The sequence below is a fragment of the Egretta garzetta genome, unplaced genomic scaffold (assembly GCF_000687185.1).
Source record: "Egretta garzetta isolate BGI_Z169 unplaced genomic scaffold, ASM68718v1 scaffold64, whole genome shotgun sequence".
NCBI classification, from domain to species: domain Eukaryota; kingdom Metazoa; phylum Chordata; class Aves; order Pelecaniformes; family Ardeidae; genus Egretta; species Egretta garzetta.
In genome coordinates, this window is record NW_009259596.1 from 1,292,439 (window position 1) to 1,302,293 (window position 9,855).

Below are 9,855 nucleotides of genomic sequence, written 5' to 3' on the forward strand. Positions count from 1 at the left end.
ACACAAACATTTCATTTGTTTTCTCATGGGTGTACACTTTGAAAAAATAAACGTGAAGTGTCTTTTGATGTGTCTGTTAAGTAAAATGTGTATCTTTTTTTTTTATTTGCCAAACAGGGAAAATCTATCAAATATCCTGGTAATTATCAAATCCATAGGGATGGGCTTTCACCTCCCAGTGGATGGAATACATTCTCTATCACAGGTAAGCTACAGTAGAGTTAGAGTGTGTTTTCACAGAAGACTTGTCATTTCAGTGATAATTTTGCTGTCCAGTCAAAATATGTTACAACCTCTGCTGAGCAAGCTTGAAGTGGATCAACGAAAGAATAATGTTCGGTTTTGCTGATACGGCTTGCAGATTCAGACCAATTTGCTTTATTGCATGGATTCCACCACAATCAGAGCGCCGTTTGAGATGCTGTGCTCGGTCAGATGTCCCGGGAGCCAGAGGAAGCTCTGGTATAAGCCTGCTGCCAAAGTTGAGAAATGGAGCTGGGGATAGGCAGATCGCTCCTCGTACCACATCGAGCAATGGCCCTCCCCAGGCTTCCTCCATGATCACTGCTGGATCAGATTCACCGGTCTGGCTGCCTTGCACAGCTCTCCATAAATCTGTCTTAACCAAGCTATGAAGCCAGCACATTACAGAGCAGCTGGAATGTACCGGTGAATCTAGCCTGTTATTTGTATGTTAATCGGATGTTAACAGTCAGTGTAAATCATCTCCAAGACTCTCAGAGTAACAGATGGGCTCACTTCAATGGGCTGTGTAACTCATTCATTTCAATATTTTTTATTTACAATTCGGACAGTGGTTCTCTATTGAACACATATAGAATGCGTGGATGAGCCAGGGCTGGGAAGCGCCGGAGGGCAGAATGGAGTATGTGATGCCTACCAGCACCGCGGGTAGCACACCAGCTATTCACAGGTGTTGAAAAGAGAAAATTATTAGCTTTCGTAGTTTATGTACAGCACTCCTATCACCCTGGGGACTGGCACACACGTCTTTTTGCAACCATAATACACAGCTGTATTCAATGTGTGACTTACTGTTACTCTCACCTTTCTTTTTGCCGTGGAGACTGCCCCATCAGATTTTGCCCATTCTTTCTTTCTAAGTTAGTACTATCTATCTATCTTGTCTTTCCTGAATGTCTTCTTATTGATTCCAACCATTTCCTTAATTTACCCGGATGACCAAGTTAGGGCACAGTAGGGAAACGGTTGGACTCAACATGGAGAAATGTTATCGTAGCTCCTGCCATAGCTTTCAGGGGAGCTCAGTCCTAGGAGGAGGAAGCAGAACTTTGACTGAAGGTAGGTGAGGCAAGGACAGAAAGAGTATGAAAGGCTTCCTGGGACTGCCTTTTTCTGCTTCTCATCCAGTAGTTTACAAAACTCCAGAAATCAACTACAGTTCATAACCAACATTCTTTTTCTTTTCAATATTGGAATCGTATGCCAAATTACCCATGTGGTTTGGGTGCTCTGGACTTCTGGATTACCCCAGCTACTCTCAAAGCCCTTCTGTCTTCAATGTCAAATCCTCCACCTTGACAAATACATGGCTAACCTTTTTTCTATTCCTGGCCTTCCTGCAGAATCTTGAGAAATAATAATCTGGCCTTCAGCGTAACCATTTCTGAGATACCCACGATCCTATACTCCTCTTTAAGAAACAGTCTCAACAACTTTGATTTGAAGTTGAATTTTTCTTTTACAGGAACAATTTCACCATTTGTTACAGACAACTTTAGAATAGGATTTTTTTTCTGAATTACACTTCACATTAGCTAAGTAAATATTAAAACCAGTTACCCAGTAATTATATTTTAAACAACATCGAATTCTTTCTATGAAGGAAGCTACATGACTATTGAAAAGTAATTATAGTTACTGCTAACTTGATTTTAATTTAGATCTTATTGAAATCAACCTGATTTATTGAGTAATTAAGAGAAAAAATATCAGATTTTCTTGTATTTTTGTGCTTCAAAACCTGTTCTAAGAAATTTCTGCAAAACTCTACAAGTCTTGAAGTAATAGCTACTTTCAAGAGTGAATTTATAGTGATTCATGTCTGGAGTATAACATAATTGCTTTATTCAAAATGCAGTTTTGCTATTCATTGCATCAGCAGAATAAAATAACCTTTAAACGGTCCTTCTGACAAGACATTGCAATATTTTATCTGGAATGCAGGCAGAAGTGCAAAACTTGTGGAATGAAAACTTGGTTATTCTGGATACAGCAAAAAATTTCGGCTATGAAGTTGTTGACACCTTTGTCATCACCATGGGACGTTACAAAGAATTCCTGCAAGGGAAGTGTGGCTGCAATTTCCATGAGGTAATAGTTTATGCTTATATCATTCCCAGGTATTTAAGAGAGTTGTTAACTGTCAGGTGCTCAGAAACAAAAAGGTGTGCAACAAGGTTTGCATCCGTGACTAAAAGTTAGGCCTGAATAAAAAAGGTGGAGGCAGCAGTTTGTATGGCTGCCACTGGCCCCTTGCTGCTCAGAGCGCAACACTGCCTGAGGAGGGGCTGAACTGCTGTAGTGATGATTCCTTGAAATAAAAATAAGTGTGCTTTTCTGCAAAGGTAACCTATATAGAATTATCTTGCACAGTTTCCATGCTCTTATATTATTTGCTATACATTACATATCCCAACTGGTTCTGAATGGACTTCCTTCATCTTTTTGCCATACCTCAGCCTCGGGCTTTTTTTCTTAAGCCTTCCTAACTAAGCATGTCAGCAGACTCCCATCAAACCACAGTTACATTTAAAATGGAGCTTAAAATGGAAAGACCAACCTTACTGCTCTGTATCTGTTTTCATCTCCCAAAAAGAGTTATCTGGCATAGTTACAGTGACTGTAGTGACTATACAAATGAAAATCTCATGCCCATAGTTCTGCTTTCTTTTTTGTCTGAAATCTATGGAAATCCTGTCTTCTGTTTTATAACTACTGGACTGGTGAAACAAGGACATGGTAAAATATATGAGTAGGTCAACTGAGAACATATTCTTCTGTTCATTTGAAGTTCTGGCAAAGAATCTTCACAATACATTACAAATGACAGGAGTCCATGGATTAAATAAAAAACAAATAAGCAAACACATTATTATATCTAGGCATAAAATCAGCCCAGAGGCTGCCAAACCAGTGGAAGTAAAGAGTTTGAAAAACAAGATATTTAAAGTTTTTCTGGTTTCCTTTAAATGTATTTTGAGTATGTGGTATGTCTTTTTTAGTGAGTCCTCTTCCCCATCAGCAAAGGAAGGATCTGTTTTAGTTTGGGATTTCTTGTACCTTATGCAAATGAAGAAGAGCATCCCTGCTTTCGTGGAGGTGACCCTGAATGAAAACAGAGAGTATAATTTTTGAGAAGTCAAGTGAGCAGGTACCCTCTGCCATAAGGCTGATGACAGTAATCTTGCATAGGATAGTTAAAGAAGTGTCACCAAGGCCACCAGGCTATTCCTGTAGCTTCCAAACAAGTCCTTTCTCGTACTCATGACACCAACTTGTTGATAAAATGGCCAGTTCCCAGGTTCCTGTTATGAGTGGTCAGTCTGCTGAGAATCCAAACACATCACCCATTGCCCTAGTGAAGGCCCATGAATATTACATTACTCCCTCTGGAAACCAGAAAAAGCTTTGGGGAATAAAGGAGACTCATATCTTTCCAGATGCTTAGCTCCTGATTCCCAATAAAAAATATTTCTTCAGTGAAAACTGGAATCATGCACTCAGAGATCATCAGTAAGCCTGTGCCTTAATCTGTTGCTCGATCTTAGGACAGAGAAGCCTTCTGGTACCTCTATAGAAAAAGTCATGTTTAGCACAGTAAGACATTACATTTGATGCTACAAGGATCTTTATTCTTATGAATTTAATCTGGGTTGTCTGTTTAACAAAAGACTAGGAAACTACCACAATTTATTCCATTAAAATCTGTTTAGGACCATAAAACTTGAACTGCCATATCTTTCAGGAAGATTGCATTTCCTCTGCGTGATCAAAAGAGAGATGACAGGTGCAAGTTCTTTCAGAGAATGAAATATAGAATGGGAAGAAATTGTTACCAAAAAGTTAAAGCTGGAGGGAAAAAAGGATGCAATGAAAGATGCCTTTTTGAAACCAAGAGTTGATGAATTTACGGTGTTTCACAGTCAGCTGGCACCTTTGAGCCAGTAAGAAGCTACTAGTTGGAAGAAATCTCAGGAGTTTGGTTACTGACCAGAATAATGACACCAGCAGTTTGATGTGTCATTCAGAAGACAGGACTCCACAAGTTAGTTCTTACGGAGAAAATCCTAGAACTTTTTTTATTAGAGTTATCAAAAGTGCATAAATATTTTTTTAAAAAAAGTGAAGTGCTAGCATTTTTCCAGCATGAATTTAGGAATTTGTTTTCTGTCAAAACAAATTGCTTCAAATAAGAAAGACAACCAAATGTTTTCTGAATCTCTCAAGAGAAGAATAAAAGCCCTTTGCTTATTTTGCCAAGTTATGTCTATTTTTCTCGAAGCCTCACTTTTGACCAAGCCTGTTCCCAGGACCTGGACGTGTGCAGGGTTAGCACAGAAGCTCTGTAGAACTTTGTAAGTACAAAGGTGGGCTGTGACACCAGGAATGAAGTGGAAGCACTGATTTTTGCTGTGAAGAAATGTCAGGACAGCTGTCATATATTTTCCTTAAAGATCCAAAAAAAGCAAGGATCTAAAAATAAGGTTTCCTTCATCAGGCACCCACAGTATACACTGGAAAACAAAATACACTGTGGCTAATTAAACTGAGGAGCAGTTTAAACAACAAACTGAAATTCAGTGGTGATGATAGTAAAATTGAAGCATAGGCTCCAGAGTGTCCTTGCGGTGTCTGCTGGCCAAGGACTAGCACAGCAAACCTAACTCTTTTCTTGTAGCCAGTGGGTTATAGCTAATTCTCTCAGCCACAGCAGTCACCTTTGCATAAAGCAGAGTTTTAAAAAGTAACAACTATAAGGCTTTGCTTTTTCTCCTTAAATATCACAGACAGAGATACAATATCAGAGACAGTCTACCAGACAACAAATGTGTTGCCAAAAGAGAGCAGGGAGACAATCAGCTGCCACTGGTTGGGGCTCTCTTCCAGTATGAGGCTGACTGGGACTGAGCACAGGTTTGGGAGTGTTATCAGACCCGTCTGACCTCACGTGCTGTGTGTCAACCTCACAGCTGGTTTCCACCTCAGACTCCTCAGCAACTCACACGTTTTCAGCCCATTGCCATGGCCTCTGTCCTGCTCTGGGACTTGACACAGCAGGCATGGTTAGTTAGTCGATCCTTCAATCTGCTCCGCTCGGTACTTGAGAGAGGCACGAACACAGCTCAGTCCAAATGGAGCTGGAAAAGAGGGAGTAAGTCATAGACCAGATATTTGTGTGACGGATAAATAGTCCCCTGGAGTAAATGCCTCCCTCCATTTCACCCAGAGAGCTATATTGGCCCTTTTTTGTCTAGAACCCAGATGTTGGTGTCTTCGTGGGTCATTGCTGATGCTTGCCATTTCCACAGAGCTTCTGATGAAATGGAGGACTTCAAAGGGAAATATTTCAGATGCTTTGTATGGAACTGGGTGGAAAACAGCAGGGCGTGATCAGTCATCAGCATTTTTCATGCTCTCCTCCATCATTTTGAATGAGCTCATGCACAGATTTGTCCTTGCTTCTCTGCCGGAGGAATCTCAACAGAGAGCACATGTTTCTGGGGAGGATCAAGGGAGAATTTGGCCCACAGAGCTGTTGTTAATGAGGCTTGAGAGGCCATTGTGCCTGAAAGAGGCATGGATGTGCCCAGGAGAATCCATCAGCACCCAAAAATCAGACTTGATCCCTTGAGGAAAGCAAAAAGCAAGTCTTGAATGGTTTTGATACCTCATTAGTTTTAACAGTTTTGTCATCAATTTATTTCTGCACCCTGGCAAGTGGAGTTTCATCAGGTGCTAAAGCAGTTTGCACTAGGAAAATGGCATTTTGCCTCTGAGGACAGAGCCAAGAGCACTGTGCAAAACTCCAGCGCTTTTCATGTTTTATGAAACCAGATGAGATGGATTACATCTACTGCTTTGTACTTTCACTTTCTTTCTGTTACAAAAATGACCTCCTAAACTCCCAGAAGGCGGCACCCCTCTGCAAATGCCGTCTGAGCTAAAGCACATCCATGCAGGAATGGAGGGCTGGCCGATCTATGCAGTCAGAAAACAGGACCTGAAATGCGTTCAGCAGTTCCCATTTAGTTCTCACTGGCCAGCCAAACAGAAAGCTATCTCCCCTGACTGTCCTGATAAATTATGCGAGTTCCCACCAACCCACTTCAGAGGGCCTCGGGTCACCCTGATGGCACAGAAATCCACAGCTCCGGAGACCCTACAGCCTTTGCTCAGATTGCCAAGGAATCTGGATGCACAAAGGGTTTATATTGATCTAGGACAAAAAATCTTGCCTAACTCTGGCTCTTTCTACCCCAACACATTTCTAGTTCTATGCACACATGCAAACCTTATTTTTTAATTACCTCATTCTTCACAAGTGCTTATGGAGAAATAGATTGGCCAGCAGTTATAAAGACCTTTATGGAACCTATTTTTTTATTCAGATTTATTTCCTAATTTAATGGCAATGAAATCATGGTCACAACATAAAAACTAGCAACCTTGGGATTTTGGTATCTTAATCAGTGGTTGGCTGCTGGGTGAACATTAGATTGCATTCCTGGGAGATTATGCCTAACAGGAATGCAGTTTGGGTGACTGGTTCAAGGTGGCATCATTTTGAAATAGTTGTAAGATCTAAGGCACTAATTTAGAAAAATGAACTTGCAGTAACTGCATGAAAAAAATAACAGCCCTTGGCTTAGCTGTATCAAATTGATCAGAGGATATATTAATTTTCTACACGGATAATTCCTGGTTATTTTTTAGTTAAGCCTGGTCATTTTTTAGTTCAGCCCATAGGCTCTCTGCCCAGTCTTTCAAGCCTTTGCACATGTTATTCCTTCACTCACATTTAATTTGTTATGAGTTGTTTCATTTATTATCAGCTTCACTACATATGAACATTGTTTCTGATTGTTCAGTGACAGTAAATATACATTATATTTTTAACAAGCTAATGTGCTTCCGCATAAATATATGCATTAATAAATGAAGTCTGCTTTTTCAGCTGTCTGCTGGGATTGATGTAACAGGAAAACTGATGGGCATCAGAGCTATCAAGTCAGCATATATTTACTCTTTTAAAAATAAGTTAACCACTTGACACCTTTTCTGCTTTCTCTGGATTTGCCAATGTCTGTGTCGGGGTCCTCTGTCCTTCATCTGTGCAAGGTTCTGAAGTTTTGTCTCTCTTGAAGTTGCTTTGTTATTCATCGGTGCCTGTGTGTTCACTGAGATGAGACCTTCAGCATCTCTCAGGAGACCACCCCCCCAGTCATTAGGCTCATGATAACCACACCTTTCGCTTTTTCTCTCCTTAGTCCCATAGGCATTCGTTTATTCCATACAAATTGCACAGGATCATCCCAGAACTTTACACATAATTGGGGGGCCAAGGAGGAGCATTCTTCTGCACTGAGTTACTGAGCCACATTGTGGTTATGTCACTGTGATTCCCCAGGGAGAGGGATATTAAACTGCACTTTCACTCCCTTCTTGGAGAAACATGGCACATGAGTGTTTTCATCTCAACGCGGAGCTGGGCCAGGTTTGTGTCAAGACCTGTGAGCGAGACGTTCTCGCAGGGCTCACAGCTGAGACACAGCATATGTTCCTCAAGTGCTTAGGCTCAGAGAAGGATTTAAACCTTCCTGCAAGTCAGGACTGTCCTGAGTTTACTTTTTCTCATGGTAAATACACAGACAAGCTGTTAAGTATGAATTTTGTTGTTCAGGTAAATTGCCCCTAATGAAGAAAACGGAGTCTAATACACAAAGGCATTACAGAATCAACCAACCGAGTATAATGGGCCTACACTTTTAGGTTTCAAGACTTAAGATCTTGCATTTTAATTAATATGTAGCATTACAAGTTGGCCCACTAAAATACTGTTTGTGAGCCACTTGCAGCTCAAGGTAAGAGTATCAGGACGTGGTTTGCGGAGAACTGTCTCAGCATTTCTGTACACGCAGCTGTGTATCTCTCTAGGTGCAGGCAGAAAGCACTCACATATGTCACTTCTTCTGCAGGTGGTGAAATCCAATCCCTCTGAAGAAAGTCCACACATAACAATGACGTTATCAAGGCACTACACACTGGGGAAATATTTCGGCAGTAAAAGCAAGCCATCACAACTGCAGGACTATGCAACAAATTCTCAGTCCCCATATCATGTCCGAGGTCCAATAAATCAAGTTTATTCTGAAATCCTTCTCAGCAGGCTCTGTGCAAGCAAGAGGGAGCTTGTCAGCACATAGCTTCACGAGGATGTAGCACTGGGACTAGAGATGTGCCACTACCCGAGTGACAATTGAAGGGCCATGGTGAATTTATGACATGCTTCCTTGACTGGCTGCACACACACCAACAGAGTTCGGGACATGTGGCATTTTTCCTAAAACTTTATGAAATCAAGATATGCCCTGGCAACTCTGTGGTGCCAAAATGGAAGATGGAGGGTGGCAAAGGAGAGAAGCTGGGAAGTTACTTGAACTGTTGCCAAAGGCTAGAACAGCTGTAGCTCAAGCAACTGTTTATTAATGATAGTAAAGAGAAAGAAATATATATACACTTGAACTATTTGGAAAGGACTATTTTAGCTCTTCAGCACTATCTAGTTTTCTATTTATAGAGACACCGTAATCTTTGAATGTATTAGAAACTGGCTACATTCCATTTTAAAGAATTTTATTTTGTGTGGATGGGTTCCCCTTCAATATCAAACCTTTTCTATTTAGACACTTGGTTTATACAATTTGAAAACAGCTGTTAGCATTTTACTGATGATGCCAAATTTTGAACTCTAGTGTTTTTTAGTGAAAACACACCCCTTCTTTGTACCTTAGATGGAACAGATGTCTACCCTATTTTTTGCATGTTCTAAAGCTAATATAGATAGATTACTTAGACTTAAGATTGATTATAACTGTCTCAATGTAACATGTAAATATAGCGAATATGTTAACATAACCTAATTTATGGTCCCAGTTTAGGAGATTGGCCATATGAAGGAAGACTGCTTAGATATGTGCTTCAGAGTCTACCTTGGCCCGTAAGCCAAGCAAGTATTCTCCTGGATGGATTTGCCATTTCTTTTATGGGTTTTTTTTTATAAAATACATGTCAATGTGTGAAGCCAGTGCCACGAACAGAAGAAATACCCTTTGCAAGCACACATAAGAACTTTGGGATCTGGTTTTTAGTCTGTCATGAAGCGTGTATGGTGTGATGGGGGCAGAACACAGTGCCTGCATCTCATGCTTGACAGGGACAAGACCTTCTCTGAACAGCAGTTTCATGCTATAGCCCAGCTACATCAGAGATGTTTGCAGACCTGCTCTGGTTGAAACCCCAGGGAGAGGGGTTTAATATGTGTTCATATGTGTTTAATATCTTTATCAATGATCTGGATGAGGGGATTCAGCGCACCCTCAGTAAGTTTGCAGATGACACCAAATTGGGCAGAAGTGTCCATCTACTTGAGGGGACGAGGGATCTGCAGAGGGATCTGGACAGGCTGGATCAATGGGCCAAGGTCGATTGTATGATGTTTAACAAGGCCAAGTGCTGGATCCTGCACCTGGGTCACAACCCCATGCAATGCTACAGGCTTGGGGCAGAGCGGCTGGGGGGGCGCCCCGCACG

The 9,855-nt window shown here is 41.0% G+C and overlaps 1 protein-coding gene across 1 annotated transcript in view; it reads left to right on the forward strand.

Annotated features, from left to right (window-relative positions):
• CPED1 (cadherin like and PC-esterase domain containing 1) overlaps positions 1-8,468 on the forward strand; it is a 152,154-nt gene extending 143,686 nt beyond the window's left edge. Inside the window, 3 exon segments of the mRNA XM_009638151.2 lie at positions 118-205; positions 2,209-2,355; positions 8,241-8,468. Of these exon segments, the coding sequence (XP_009636446.1) occupies positions 118-205; positions 2,209-2,355; positions 8,241-8,468 (463 nt within the window).
• Positions 8,469-9,855: the final 1,387 nt, after the last annotated feature.